The sequence below is a fragment of the Coloeus monedula genome (assembly GCF_965178545.1).
Source record: "Coloeus monedula genome assembly, chromosome: 5".
Taxonomy (NCBI): Eukaryota; Metazoa; Chordata; class Aves; order Passeriformes; family Corvidae; genus Coloeus; species Coloeus monedula.
The window spans coordinates 52,098,567-52,114,939 of NC_138785.1; the positions used below are offsets into that span (position 1 = coordinate 52,098,567).

The 16,373-nt window shown below is 38.6% G+C and overlaps 1 protein-coding gene across 2 annotated transcripts in view; it reads left to right on the plus strand.

The window, feature by feature from the left end:
* Positions 1–3,751: 3,751 nt before the first annotated feature.
* The window catches only part of RFC1 (replication factor C subunit 1), a 34,306-nt gene continuing 21,684 nt past the window's right edge, over positions 3,752–16,373 (plus strand). Inside the window, exons 1-4 of one of the 2 annotated variants that reach the window (XM_082282608.1) lie at positions 3,752–3,841; positions 8,955–9,083; positions 10,040–10,115; positions 12,229–12,348. In XM_082282608.1, the coding sequence (XP_082138734.1) occupies positions 3,839–3,841; positions 8,955–9,083; positions 10,040–10,115; positions 12,229–12,348 (328 nt within the window). In that variant the 5' untranslated portion in view covers positions 3,752–3,838. The remainder of the gene's footprint in view (positions 3,842–8,954; positions 9,084–10,039; positions 10,116–12,228; positions 12,349–16,373) is intronic. The other variant, XM_082282609.1, reaches the window with a different exon arrangement.

Consider the following 16,373-nt stretch of genomic DNA (forward strand, 5'->3'; position numbering starts at 1 on the left):
ATGATCCCTCTCTTTTGACACATAAAAGCACTGATTGTATGTATCCTACTTTATGAAAGAACACCCAAACACAAGTCGTTGTCAATGCCACTTCTAAAGCAGCTAGTTACCATATTACCAGATGCTCGAGCTCCAAACATCCACAACAGCTTTGTAACACTATGACAATCTGTGGGCAAAAGAAAGACAACAGGCTTCTCCCCACTAAATACAGCAGTGGTAGTACCACTGGCACGAGGATGCAGACAATGTATTGCACCTGCCTGAGATGTGTATGGTGCAGCAGAGACTGGTGCTCCCAGATGCTTGGTCTGTACAAGGCTATGAACTGTATTTCTTTCCTTATGATTGACATGACTGGGAGCAAGGTCTGAAAGTGTTTCAATGTTTCGAGACTGTGAATCCAGTTTCTTACTGCTTGGTCAAATGTAACTATTTGGGCTGTAATTTAACTTCATGAAGTTAAAGAGGAAGCAGTTTAACTGATGTGAATCATATAGTGACTTGAATCTGGAAGGAGGATTTCATGACCTGAGCAAAGACTTGGGGAAAGGAAGTACTGTTAATTTGGAAAGCAACCAGCGCAGAAGAGTGAGATGTGATATGGGGCTGTTGGGAAGTGAGGATGTGAAAGGAGGGGAAGAGAATTAATGGTTCCACTGGCTCAAGTTGCAGTGTCAGCACAGGCTCCAACCCTGGTACTGTATGAGGACATCATACAGTATGATGCTGCACAGTGGGATTTCCTGCCTCTGTCCATGCACTTAATCAATCTGGTTTCAGAATGAATCGAGATTGGGAGAAGCTGAAATCTCCAGGGCACTTGCTGATACAGACTCAGTAGTTAGGAAGCCTAATGATTATTCAGTTTCATTCTTAACTATCAGTTTTCCTTTTCTTCTTTGCCTTTGCCAAGGCATGTGATTAAAATGAAGAAAACAACTTTTCACTTGACTCTTGAATATGTGCTCTCCTTGTTTTGGGGTTTGGCTTGAAAATCTGGGGTTTGATCTACAGAAATGCTGAACACATTAGCTAAAAGTTTGCAATGTTAGACTGAGTATCTGAGTTGACACATTCATTCTGCCTAGATATGTAAATGAGGAAAAAGACCTAAAGACAAAGTTCACTCAGAAAAAGTGTAATGTTTACATTAAGCTGCTCAGATCTACTAGTGTTAGGTGCTCAGAGAAGCACAACTTACATAATTGCCCACAACAGTGTCATGCAAATCCCTTATCTTTACCTTATACAGCAAAAACAGTTTGAGATGGGATCAAGTCTCTTCTAAAGGCACAGAATTGTGATGGATACTAGAGAAAGCCTAATGTAAATAGAAACTACACCACAGATTTATGAAGAATTTTTGGAATTTTTCATCTGTAACAAAATGCTAATTCCTGCTTTTACAATGCCAAGAAAAATTTATTTTCTTTACTAGAGAGTCTAGTAAGAAAAATATTCCTTATGGGATTCTTCCAAAATAGAGATTACTATCTAGTAAATAGTATTTTAATGCCATTACTACAAAAAAATCAGAATTTAACCTGAAATTTCGCTTAAAAAGTTGGTTTCAATTCCAAAAGAGTATCAACATAGCAATATACAAAAAAGTGAAAATAAAATAAACAAGATATTAACAAAAAGAAAACAGATTATTTTTTATTTCTCAATATAAGAAAATGTAATTTTCTTATTAACAACCTCATCTCTTAATAAGCAAGACAAAGACTTCACTAATAATAAAACTAGTAGGGCTGGGCTTATTACACAGAGGAAAAAACCTCTCAAGTTCAAAAGTTAATATCTCACGTTTTAAAATGTATTTTAGAAAACAAACCCAACATAAAAAGGCAAATAGTCTGTGAGTTTCAGAAAGGTAGAAAACAATACTAATTAAAAATATATATATTTGTCATAGTGGTGAAATCAAGTGTACTTTATCTACTTCTAAAAAAGCTGTCATTTTAGTTGGGTAATAGGCCTTTAAAACACAACCCATGATCAATTATAGACTCAAAATGGATTTTGCCTTGATTTTATCTTGCAAAGCACATCACAATACGATGAGTATTCGGTTTTGTTTCCTGTGATGGAGCAAGATTCTTCCCACTTCCACTGGTTTTGTAGACATGTACATAGGAACAGAGGTATTCTATGTCTCCACACCATACCCAGGAGTGAATTATAGACATTCCAGGGATTCAGCCTGATGTCTCCATAAAGGGTTAAACTCTTGCCTTCCAAGAAACATGAAGATGTCACAAGCCCACAAGCAGATACTGCTCTGCTAGATGTTACTCTAGGTAACTTTATCAACTACAAATAGAGATAACCACCTGCAGTAACTCTTTTAGCATTATTTGAACAGTTTGGCTCTTACAAATGTCAGCCATTTTAACTGATCTTTAGTTCAGGTATCAGGAATATGCACAGCTTTAAAAGTTACATAACGAGAATTAAATATGTAAATACAAACTTATCACAGGAGATGTTTTTCTAAAGCACTATCAGTTTTGTTTGCATAGCCATTATGTTGAGTGCATATGGAATAACTTGCAAAACAGGCCAAAAAGCACAGCCTGTGCTGTGGGTCTGTGTTTACTTGCTCACCATGTTCCTTATGCAGAAATCCAAATTCACAAGCTATGCTCATGCTGAAAATACACGACTCCACCTAACCATGTGTGTTCATAAAAGAACGGTAGCAGTTTCTGTGCAAACATATCTTACAATTACTTAAAGTCCAATTTCAAGAGATAAACAAGAAAGGTAATAGGTATCATTAACAGTTATCTGGAATTTGACCATGCCACCAAGAAGACAGTGAATACAGAGGGAACAATAGTGATAGCATTAGGAATTGCAGTATGAGATGAGTACAAATTGAGCTTGTACTCTTTGGTTGGTTTTTGATGAGTGGTCTCCTAAATCACTGGCAGTATTTGTAACGTCACAAATTCAGTTTGCCTTCCCTATTCTTCTCCAAGTCCAACAATAATTAGCAATTCGGTAGGTTGGCAGAATCTAAACATTAGCCAATATTTGAGAGTGGAGTCGTTTCTATTTGGCTTGACCAAGTTTATTCCCTTCCGGTGTTTAGCAAGTAGAGGGAAAAAAAATGGAAGAAAATATAGATTTCATTAAAATTAATTAGAAAATTAAGCAACCTGTAGGAGAAGACACAGCGTTAATTTCCCGGTTTCTCTTGGACACATAAGACTCCGAGCTCTCCCCAGCCTTAGCGCATGGGAGAAAATACTTTCAGAGGAACCAGAGTCCGACGCTCCCTGCACAGCCAGAATGAAGGGACATCACATGTTTACGACCAGGAAATGCCTTTCAGTGCTGCGCTGACCCAGGCCTGGCTGCCCACCTATTCTGGGTGCTGAGTTTGCCTCAGTGGCCTAAAAAGTGACGAAAATCATGGAGGCCTGGCACTGCTCTCTTGTCTGTTTTCACCCAGCAGTTCAACCTGCCGGCTCCCCTGCTCTGCTGGAGGCGCCCGAGCACATGCAGCTCCATTTTGAGCGGCTGCTGCTGCTCGAGGCGGCGGGAGCGGTTAAACCTCCGCCGCGGGGAAGGGCCGCTGCCGCCCGCACACGAACGCGGGCGAGGGGGCGGGGGCCGGGGCCGGGAGTGTGCTGGAGGCAACCGGGCTCCCCTGGGATCCACCGCTATGGCCCCGGCCCCGGCCCGGGGCACGCCCCGGCCGCCCCCCAGCCCCGCCCGTCGCGGCCGTGACGGCAGCGCCGCGCGCCGGGCGGCGGGAGTTGGCGCGAAGGCGGGAGCATGGAGGCGGGAGCGTCCTGCTAGGCACAGGGACCGCGCCGCCGCCATGGTGAGGGGCTCCCCGCCGGGCTGGGGCTGTGCGGGGCGGGGACGGCGCGCAGGATCCCGCGGGGCCGGGGGGCGGCTGCGGGGCCGTCGAGGCCCGGCGCGGCTGAGCGAGCCCCGCGGGCGGCCCCGGGCGCGGAGCCCCGCGCGGTGCCCGAGCGGCTGCGGCGGAGAGGCCGCCCCGCCGCGCTCCCGCCCGCAGGGGCCGAGGCCTCCCGCGCGTGCCAGGAGCGTGAACCCGTGGCCGAGGAAATGCCCTTGCGCAGAGGGAGATGCGGCTGAGCCTCTCCAGCTTCCCTTCCCCCCGGAAGCGGGTGGGGAGTAGGGCGCGGACCGTGGGCTCGTCCGGGGAAGGAATGCGGATAGGCAAACCTGTAAACGCGGTGTGCCGGAGTGTTAACTCTTCCTTTAATTCCAGCGGGAATTAATTCCACACGAGGCGTTTCTGATGCCGAGCTGGAGGGTGCACAGTATTTGCAGAAAAACAGTTCGAGTGGGGAAAAAAAGAGCTTGAAAGTCTGGAAGTAAACACTTGTTTATAGATAACGATGGAACCCTCAGTAGGATGTAAAGAGATTTTAAATGTAAATATATACGTGTTCCTGTGCTTTCCAAAGTGCTGCTCACCTTACCTTTACAGCCACCGTAAGATGGTATCCCTTTTTAATTTCTGGCTCAGATAAGTTTGCTTGTATTCAGATGGAGTTTCTGTCCCCACTTTTTACTGGCTTAACTACAGACGTCATTTTGCAAGTTAAGTGCAACTCTTTGGACTCTCCAAAGAGTTTAAGCTTGTTTATAGCTTATACCTGGTGCTCCGCAATGATGGGTGATACAACCTGAGTCTTCTGCTGTACTGGCAGAGGTCTGCCAGACTAAGACTCCTGGCACTATTAAACTGTGATATTTTCATGGTTCATTTTGGGCTGGCTGATTACTTGAAGTTTATGTACAAGGACACATCTCTTCTGTGTCCCTGCTATCACCTTTTTAGAAAACTGATCTTATTGGAAGGCTTGCTTCCTCCTTTCCCACCTTCCTAGGACAAAGGGATTCTCCTTCTTGTGTAGTCTTCTGAATGTCACCATCTCGCAGTGTCTGGCCCTGTCCTAGAAGGGAGGGAGACAACCATCATTTTGGGGAATGTAAAAGTTGCCTAAGCCCATTCCCTTTTCAGTGCTTAAGTGGCTGCTCAACCATCACTACTGCAGCTGTGGAAATAGAGGCAAAAGTACAGTGATGTTAGTAATGGTGCAGCCTGTTCTGCTTGTGCAACAACAGCATGAGCATATTGCAAGTCCATGTCATACCTTTGCAAACTTTTTTCATGTAGTGTGAAGTGTAAGCCCCTGTTAGCTTGGTTCTGCAGCATACTCACAGCTATGCTGAACTGATGTGTGCACAGTTACACAACAAGCTGACTTAGAAGGGATTTATTTTTCACCCAGATTAGTGGCCTGACCTGGTTCCCAAGCAGTGAGCTACACTGGTATACCTGAGGGAATGAATGCCCAGGAGTAGAGAGCTCTTGAGTTTTGTCTTGCTGAGAGGGACACTCATGGCTGGAGCTGGAGCATCAGCTGTTAAACGCTGAGAACTGTGATACTGCTACAAAAGCACTGCTGCAGTTACCACTATCAGTAACTGTTCATTAAGTATAGTTATCCAAGCAGGTATTACTGGTTTCACTGAAGTGATACTATAAATCTGATTTTAGTTAGTGCAATTGCTCTGGAAGTGCCAAGTGTCAGAGCTGATATCTGGGCAAAACTTGCACTGGAATAGGCAGATTGGAAATAAATAATGTTGTTTTGATGTGAGGCCCTCATTGAGACACTCACAATACCTGAAGTAAGGTGCATTACTTTCTGCTGCAGTCATTGAGCTAGGTTGGTGAAGTTCAGTTTTCTGTCTCGTATTTTGAGGTGCAGACTGGATTATATGATGTTACTTTGGAAAATATTCTGCCGTAGTGAACACTAGTCTTGTAAAAACACTCTTTGAGTTAGCAGTCTTCGTACTACCTAACAAATAGGTTTCAGTTTCTGTTTCTCTACCTAATAAAACAGACAGATGCAGATCTTTCAAGAGAAAACTTGCAGCCTGGCATGATTAATTACTGTGGTCTTCTGTTGCTGTGTAAGATGGAGGATTTGAAGCAGTAGTCAGAACAGGCAAGGACTAGATGGCACAGCCGTGCAGCTCTAAGATAGCTGAGCAGGAACCGGCTTTTAAGGCCTTTCACATGCTATGCATCGGTCACCCCACTGAGTGAGAGTGATCAGACATTCTTAGTTACAACTCCTACCTAGGTGGAACTGCTCAAAGTTATTCCTTGCTGGTGCTGCTGTGGAAGCAGCCCTGGGGAACCACAGCAAAATAGCCTTGCCTATTTTAATTTTAGCCTTATGGGCAAGGGAACTGCCATGCTGGTCAGTATCTGCAGGATACACAAGGCACATTGCTGTGGTTTTTGGGGTGATGTCCTGGAAGGAATCTTGATAGTTCCAGCCTTTCCTCACTGGAACGAGTGTAGATGAAAGCTAAACATACAGATTTCATACAGATTTTCCTGGTGTGTATATATATACATATATATATATATATGAGACCTGGTGGTCTCATATATGTATGGATGGCATAATATACCAATAGGAAGGTCAGTCAGAATATGTTAAATAGATAAGCCCAGGATGGAGGAAAGTGGTCCTGTCTGGGATCTAAGCTTGTATGATAGATACTTACATGGCTTGATTTCTGCAATTAGTTATGCAATGAATTAATAATTTATTTGGCATATCTTTATAAATGGCCTGAAAAATCTATGTCATGATTCTTGCATAAAAGCTTCATTGAAAGGTACCTTTATTGTTGCCCTGAGGCATACTTTTCTCCCAAGCAATTCTGTATTCACTGTGTTATGTCAGCAAGGTTACCTTGTCCTCTGAAGAGCAGGATAGCTGAAGATTGGTGAATTTATTAGTGGAAGATTAAAGAAGGTTGTGCATAGATGTCAATCTTCCTTTGTAGCTTAGGGCTGTGTATTTTAAGTTTGCATTTCATAAACCTTGTATAAATCTTAAAAAATTCTAATATTATTGCCTATGCTTAAAACACCAGAAGGTTCTGCAAAGCTTTTGCCACAATTATGTACATTTTAAAACTGATTCCAGAACCGTAATCCAAAACTGAAGGTTTAGTTAGAGGAAAAATAGTGAAATTAATAAATCTTCTTAAAAGCCTGTGGAGAAGCCTACTGAAAAGCTTTAGAAATAAGTTAAAGCAGACATGTGGTTTTAAAGTGGGCTAACCAATGTAACACATGTTCCCTGCTACCACTTTTAAGGTGTATAAGCTTGAAGACTGTAATTTTGGGATGTATTCATGTTCCCTCACATAACAATTGCCAGGTAGCACAGAGGTTGGCAGAGGATGGTAGATTTGTGGAGCGCCTCAGTTACTAGCTAGCAGTTTTTGGTGAAAACAGTAGAATGAATGGAGCCTTACTGTTGATCTAAAATTAAATCCTCAAATGTTTTAAGCTTTAAAGTAACAACTATTAAAAAAATGTAAACTTTAAAGTCACTTTATTTTGCAGTGTTGTATTAAGTATTTAAATTATTTTGCTACATAAAAGATCTAATGAGACTTGTTCTTCTTTTGCCTACATTACCTTAAGCCTAAAAAGAAGTCAGTAATAATGAGTATAATTGAGTGATCAGGTCCACAAATCTACTTGGAAACTTTTTAAATAGATGCTCTCTTCAAATCTGTTAGCTATAGGTATCAGCAGTCAAAATTTCAGAGCTTGTATAGTACTGCATTTATATTGTAGGAATATATGTAAAATAGTGGAGTGTTGAAAATCTGTGCTTCAAGGCAGGAATTCCATGGATGGAAAAATGTGAAGTCACACTGAGGAAGAATGATTTTCAATCTACCATTTGCTGAATCTGTATTAGTACATGCAGTTAAAACACAAAGAGCCTAAATTTTTACAGGAAGCAACATTTCCAATTCTATAAAATTGTTTTAAGTGTACTAAATTAATTTATACCTGTCCCATTTTTTGTTTATGCTTTCAAATCAGATGTTCCATTGATTTTAAGCCCTAAATCCAAACTGACAGGGAGTGACTGTTAGAAAAAGAGCCTCAAAGACCCCTTATTATCAATCAGACTTGATGCCAATTTCCTAAGAATGTACTACTTTACTTGTGGTTCCCTGTAATAATAAAGAAGTGCCAGCTGAAGCCCATGATAGGGAATAGCTTTCAGCTGGGTACAGTGGAGTCCTGAGCCCTATCCTTTACCTGCTATATATGATTTAGGCCAGGTACTTTCTTTCTCTGAAATGGCTGCTAACCCTGGCAGTAGTGATAACAACCAGGTACTTGTTTTCTCAATTTCTTTTAATAAAACTGGATTGCTAGATTTTAAAAATAGAAGTCAGATGCGATTTTGTGTATACAATAGTGATCTAAAATTTAAGCTTCAGCTGCTGATTTTACATGTTTAGAAAGCTTGTTATGGCTGTATTGTGGTCAGGTACTAAAATAAGGTAACAAAATTGATCTTGGTGTTACTTTATTTAAATTTTGTAAGTTTCTTGCTGGCTAGTTTTTTAGTGAGGTGTAAGTTACTGTCTTAAAAATTTATGAGAAGGTGGAAAATGCAGTATGTGTTACTGCTTCACTCTTTCAAGCTCCTGGTCCTTTTCTGTCTTTCTTCATTGGGCACTACTTCATAATTGTGTTGATCATATAAACTATAGAAGTTTTTCAGTCCAGGTTTGTGACAATCAGAAAAAAAGAATTCTAATGATACATCTGTCTTAAGTTATTTTATTTCATTGCTGGTGGAAGTTTATCTTGCATTTTGTATTGGTGAAGATGCCCAACTAAGGAAGAAATAGATTTTTTTCATGATTCAAAGACTAGAGTCAGGTGGTGAGGATGTCTGAGCAGCTACTTTTAACTATCTGGGCTTTGTTTTCTGAACTGTAAACAAAATTTCAAAATCAATAAATGTAATGGAGCTGCTGAAAAGGTCACGTAAGTGTAGTGTGAAGAGCTGTCTGTATTTAAAAATTTATAAATCTGCTTTCCCTTTTACTAGGATATCCGGAAATTCTTTGGTGTTGTACCACCTGGAAAGCGACAAGAATGTGAGTCTGTGAAAAAGAGTGAAAGAATTAAAAATGGTGAAGGACTCTCAAGTGGGAAGAAAAGGGAAAAGGAGGCTAAGGTTAGTTTTGCTTTTCATATTTATGAAGTGCTTGGTTTCTCTGATGCAAGATTGATTGTGTATCTAGCGTTTTTTAAAGTCATGGTTCTTCTCACATACTAAAATAACAGACTGTATGTCAGTTGTTTTTACAGGTATGGGAGGAAACTTCCACTTAAAATTAACTCCTAGCAGTAAAACTTTGTAGGTGGTGAAGAAAATTGCTAGTTAAAAAAATTTGGTTTGTAGGACAAAGGTAGGTATAGAAGTTCTTAGGGTTAAGAGCTAGTGTAAGAACAGTCTGATATATTTGAAGTTATTCTGACTATAGCCGCAGTTCTCTAAGTAGGTTTGGTTATGTAATTTTTAGTTTAATAAACCCAAGGTTTATGCACAGTAGATGCAGACATAGCAAAGACCTCATGCTTACAAATGAAGTAAAAGTCTGTGGTGTAGTGCCTGCTGACCAGTTTTTTTAACCAGGTGTTTTAACACCTGGAAAGGAAATGTTAACACTGTGTTTGTTGGGATCACTTCTCTAAGCCTGCTGCAAAGACCAAACTCTTTAAAATGACTGGTTAAAACTAGATTGGGTTCTGGTTTCAGACTACTTTCCATGTTAATCACCTGAGCTGTATAAAAAAGAAAGCAATGGCTAAAGCTAGTTTTAAAATCACTTAAAGAATGGAGGGATTTCTAATAGGATGGAATGTTTAATGTGAAACATAACAGTTTGGAAGAAAGAGCTGGCTTAAAGTATTCTGACTGTATAATTTCAGTGTGAAAATTCTTCCTTATTTTCTCTCTGCTGCATCTTTCCTCCTCCCACACAGGGGTTAGGACTGTTTGTAAACGTAATATTGGAAAAGAAATAATTTCTGTTAGAATTTGTTTGAAACTCATAAATTTGGATGTATGACTGGCTGAAAGCTGAGAGGATCTGTGTAATGGTTGAACTAATGGACTGTTACACTTAGGTGAATAATTCACCCAGTGAAGACGATTCCAAACAAAAGCGGACAAAAAAGAAGAGAAGAATAATCTATGATTCAGGTAGTGTTCAAAGTTGTTTCTGAATATTCCTTTGTATTTTTTGCATCAGCATGCAAGGTTGATTAGGTAAATTGTATATCTGAAAGTTTTGGGGGGTTTTTTTTAGTCAATGCAAGTAAAACTTTTTTCATGGCAAATATTGATGGATACATGTGTTTGATAATAATAAGAGTGCCAGGTATGTAATATACAATGCAAGGTAATTTTTTAACAAAACAGCTGTTAAAAAAAACCCAAAACACAACCCACATGCAAAAAAAACCCCACAAAAAAGAAATTCAGATGATTAATTTTATCAAAACTTGGGAACTTTTTTTATTGCTATGAGATTGTATATACATTGTGGAATGCTTTAGGTTTTTGGTTTTATTAAGGAAAAATAACATCCTACAGTGGGTACAGGAGGCTGATTATATACTATAACTTTACATTTCTTTGCATTGTATGAACATAATATAGGAGATTGTTTTAAAAGCAAACTTGGGTTTAATTTATTTGTCTTTTCCTATTAAAAAAAGTCTAGTAAATGTTTGTTCCATAGTTAGAAATTTTCAGTATGAAGCACAGAGAATATAATTTGAAGATAGCACATTCTGAAAATATTCTTTGGAGTATTACAATAAGGGAAACCCATTTTATAGCACTTATATCTTAAAACATAACCCAAACAACAAAAATCCCCAAACAAGAAAACCCAAGCCCTTGCATGTCAAGATGTTAGATTAAACTAGAAATGTCAAGCTTTAAAATTAAATTTTCTGATCTGTTATGTAATTTAAATCCTCTTTGATGGTATTCTGTATCTTGTTGTGAAGCTGTAGAAAAGATTGCAGGTGTTCCTACAATTTTTGACTCCTACCAAAGACTTCAGCTTGAAATTTTAGAAGTGGTCTCTTTAATAGAAGACTGCTTTTCTGGTTGAAGAAAAATGATCGCAGAAACATATCCTAATAATGCAATTGTAAATAGAAAAGTGTTTTCAAATCTTTAGATAAAATGTTTTATAGACAGTTCCTGTTCAGCAGTAAGGAATAGTAGGAATACAAAATTAATATATTGCTCAGCTGTTACCTTTAAAGTACTGATATTGTTTGGAGATTCTAACCCTTTAGTAGTAGGAGAGAAAAAGAGAAATAGTACTCTAAGCTCTTCAAGATGGAAAACTCTGTGGGTGGTTTTGTTTTCATTTTTGTTTGGTTGGCTGGGTTTTTTTTGTTGATGGGGTTGGGGGGATTTTTTGGTTGGTTTTTGTTTGGTTGGTTTTTGGTTGGTTTTGTTTGTTTTTTGCTTGTTGTGTTTTGTGCAGGGTGACAGTATTCAAGTCAACTGACTGTATCCAGTCTTTTTTTTAGATATAATTACAGTATATTTGTGTTTATCATGGGAAGAGGTAGGCTCTATACATTAGCCCTCTCTGACACTTCTTAGTTGTCTCTACTTCTTCAGTTCATCCTGCTGATTCATTTGGATGCTGGGATACATAATCCACAGTAGTGTAAATTTGTCATCTCGACAGCTTTTGGGATGTGGAGAATGGTTGGTGGTGAGTGGCAAGTCACCAGTGTTCTCCTGAAAAAGCAGAGTACCACCTCAGTGATTTTTTTTTTTTTTTTTTTTTTTTTTTTTTTTTTTTGTGTCTGTTGTTAGTTTGTGGAATTGGTTTCATGGGACACAGCAGCATAATTATTATATTTTTTGTGTGTTTGGCATTGGGTTTTTTCTGGGTGTTTTTTAAAAAATGTTTGCTTGTTTGGTTTTGTTGGGTGTGTTTGGCTTTTTCTGAAGTAAGCTGCTGTGGTATCTTTGATGGTCGCATTCTTTTTCAGAAAGGTTGTTATACAGGTATAGCAGTTACTGAAATAAATAACAAAGTATTGTTATGTAAACAAAAAACACTGTCAAGGCTGGGTTCTGACCAGATTTTCATTTAGTCATTTATGTGATGCATGAAAAGCGGAGCTATGCTTTGACCTTCCTACCATGGTAGGAATATGGAGTCTTTTTCTCACTCAGCTGAATATATGTGGACACATGTTAACTGTTAGGCTTTAAGTAACAGATCACATATGTGTATGTGGAGGAAATCTACATTTATGTTGTGGTCAAAATACAGATTCAGAAGAGGAGGTGTCGTCAGTGAAAAAATCCAAGAAGTCACCTGAGAAAAAAGCAGCTACTTCAAAACTTGGTAAAGTTCTAAAGCAGGATCCTGTTGTTTATATTTCAGAGACAGGTAATGGAAGAAATATATCATTATATGTTCACCTATAGTGGGGGGGGGATTATGTTACAGTGGGATGGATTGTTTGACTGATATACTCAGATGTGACCATAAAACCTAATATTGAGGAAGACAAATTATGTTCTCCTTGAACAAGCTAACCAAAACCACTTCAGAAGTTCAGCCTCAAGTACTGTAAAGTCACGGGAGCAGGGTGAAAACTGAGCTGATGTTGAGTAGTGGCTTAGGTTGATTTAAATAGGCATATAATTTAATGAGGTAATGCGTCCTTGCCTAAAGAGAATTCTATAGATTATGGAGAAGAAGTTAAGTACCTTTAATATAGTTTAGCTGCTCAGTAGCATACTTAGAAATAACTGTTGGCTGCAGGTTTGAAAACATGCATGTTTTCAAATGTTATTTTACTTGGTATGTAACGTTCCATTTATAATCTCTGCGTGATCTGTTGGTGACTACAGAAGTTCTTGGTTTTGTCTGTTCCTTCTCAACACAAACATTTAGTTTGTCGCTTGCTGCAGTGGTTGCCGGTACTTCTGCACCCAGTCCGAGTTGGGCTGAACCTGCAACTTCTGTCTTCTGCCTTCTGTATTTGTCTCTGGAGCAGAGTTCTTTACTAGCCACAGTGCTTCCTGAAGAAACTGTGATTGAATTAACAGACTTGAATCCAAATCTGTTTTGATAAAACATGGTTTTTAAGTAATAGAATTTCAGTAGTTCTTTTGTGATCCTTTTTGAGTTTCATTATACTTACTTTGGAAGAGTGGACACTGCCCGTAGGTGTGGTAGTATTTTTTTGCTAAGTTTACTGCTGAACATTGCCTCCCTATAATCATACCATGTATTTTTAAAACAAAAAGGGATTGTTTACTGCAGTATTGCATTAGAAGTGTGACTCAACTGGGTTTTTTTTCTATACTTTTCTTCCTCCTTGGGGTCTTTTCAGAATTCTTGTCTTTAAGATACATTGTGCTTATTTTGCTTGTCCTAGGTAGTTAACCTGGCTGTACCATGTCAGGTATTCAAATGAGCTCAATTTTCCAAAATAACATGAACATTTTATTTGTCGTATTTATCCTTTTACTCAAAGCTTTGCTTCCTTTGGCAGTTTTGCCCACAATTCTTTTCTAATTAAAAGGATCTTTAAAAGCGTTTATCCCAGCGTAGGTAAATGATCAAATTCCTGGGGAATAGACAGTACATATTTAGGTTTATTATGCAATTCCAAGTGGTGTAATCAAGTTTTTCTGCATAGGGGTACCATGGGACCACTAGTCAAGGTTATTAGTGAAATCCCTGAAAGCCATGGGCTCAAGGTTACTCTTATCAAAAGAGTCTTAAGTACACACAGGGTTGACTTAACAGTGCATTTTAAAACAAAGCCTTTATAACTTTGAGATATAATGCTTGAATTTTGTTTACATTTAATTTCTAGAAATTGTTTCTTCAGCTTAATAGAACTGTCAAGCTGAGTGCATTTAAGTGGTATCAATCCAGTAATTAGCTTTAGATAAATATGTTCTACAAGAATAGGAATATAGACGTATAGATAGAAAAGATCCTAACAAAATTTGTAGGCATTTGTCCTTTTCTTTTTTTTTACTGTTATGGAACTAAAAACTTAAATCAAGAATGTGCTGCTTGGACTCACTCAGAAGTCAGAATCTCATTCTCAAGGGTTCTGTCCATGGCAGTGTTTGAAAGAGCCTTTTGGCATCAAGAAGACAGTAGAAGTTTGGTAGTTAGTTCCCTCAACCTCTTTTTCAGTTTAATTTGAAACTTTTTTCCTCTTGTTGCTTGAATTTCTTTTCAGCTGTTCAGTATAATTATGTGGGATACAGCTTTCTCCAAAAGTGTTTGGGGAAATTAACCTTTTGGTTTGTCTAAGAGTAGACTGATCTGGATTACTGTGTTGCTTTGTTTCTTTTTGGCTTGTGAACAAGTTAATTTTTTAAAAGGTTAAAGAACAAAGCAAGAATAATTACTCTTTGGTTTTTGTTGATACATTAATCTAAGTAAATATTTAGTTTAATGATGGCCAAATATAAACCAAATTTTTCTGTACAGTAACAAGGGGACAAAAAGCCTTTTTTTGTTGGTAGTACAGTCTTAGGGGATTGGGAAAAATCCAAATGTTCTCATTAAGAGAACATCCAAATGTACTCATTAAAATAATACTTGTTCTGTTTAATGAAGTACAGAACCTTGAGCTTTGTAGATGACCTGTTATTGTGGTCTGTTGAACTTCATCTGGTTTCATCACAGGTGGTGATTTAGCAGGAATTTTGACTTCTCTTGAAGTGAATACTTAATCTTTCATATACATTGTGCAGAGGTAATCATGTATATGTAACGATTGCCTTGATTGCTTGAATATCTTTAAAAAAAGAAAACCCTTGTTGTAGTGGTAGTCTGAATTATTTATAAAGGTAGAAAAACTGACATGGTAGGAACTGAGGAGGTCTGTAGGCTACTGGAAAACTGTTCGTTTAGAGCTTAGAAGACAGGACAAAAATAATAGCTTGTGGAGGTCCTTGCTGAATAGAAGCTCTTTTAATGTAGAGAATATTAGGGATGGGGAAACAAACAAACAACAAAACAAACCCAAACAACCTCTGACAAAAATTTAGTTAAGTGCTAATACTGGTGGGCAAAAAAAAAATAGTCCCCACATTCAAGCACAGGTTCAAATGAGCAGCAGGTTGTCAGTGAATAAGCATGTTTTGCACTGAAATATTTAATGGGGGAGTAAAATACTGTCACTGGCACTTCCTAGGCAATACTTGTGTTCTACTTACTTATGGCAAATGCTATACGTAGGTGAAATGTGAGGAGGGGATAAATAGTATACTCTATGTACCAACTTTCCTCTAAAGTGTTTCATGCAAGGTCAGTTGAGGTGTGGTTGAGCCTTAAGGGAGTTTTGAAACATACTTGAGGAATAAGAGTGGGTTCTGGGAGAAATCCTCTGAAGAAGCTGGGATGGGTGTTGCAGAGGAGAATGTAAAAGTTATTGAGGAGTGAGCCCGTTTAAAATTAATTTGGTTAAGTTTGGGGATACCAGCAGTACAATGTAAGGGTCGTGTAATGGTAAATGTGCTCTTGAACTCAAACTCTTAAATTGAGAGGAGTGTTGTATGAACATAGTAAATGTATGATAATAGTTAACTCCCTGAATAGGGGAGTAAGGGTAAACCAGGGGTGTGGATGAAGTTAAATATAATCTTACTCTTATAGAAGTGGTCTTTTTTTCTTTCTACAGAAACTAGGATAACAGCAATATTGAGAAATAAATGTAATTTTGACTAAAAAAAGGATTCATTTATCAGAAGACATTGGAATTACTTGTCAGCCTGTATTTCAAACATGGCAGGACATGACAAAAAATTAATTTTAGTTTAGTCTCTGTAGCAGCTCTTCAAGCTGTACCTGTGTTAGCTCAAGATGTTGCTGCTTTCCTCTGCCTGTTCCTATTTTCCATGCTGGAGACCTTTTTGCCCCCTTTCAGATCTCCTTACTGAGCTGCCAGAGTAACTGGTCTTAATGTGGTTAATCTGCTGGATTAGTTCAAAATGTAAAAAGAGGATTTATGTTTAAATTTTTCTTCTCACTGATTGATTTTGTTTGAAAACAGAGCATTGTGTCCTGAGAGGCTCAGTAAGTTCTGTTGCCTGAGCTGCACCTGGAAAAAATTGGCACATTTATACATGCCTGGATTGCTTTAAGTTACTTTTGTTCATGTTTTGTAATTATTCACATGGCATTACTGAGTGTTCCTGTCATGCATGGAACTTCAGGCAATTAAACCAGAACATGAAATTTCATTGCATGGTGGGGATTCAGATCTGCTTCTGTGAACTACTGTTGTAGAAAAATAACCTGCTCAAGTGAATAAAAGTTTCAGTAATAATAAGCTGGAATGTGTTAATGGACTGATCACTTCTAATTGCTTGCTGAGGTAATACACACAGCTGTTTCTATGGCAAGTGCAAGCATTTCATTTGGAAGGAGTTGCTGTA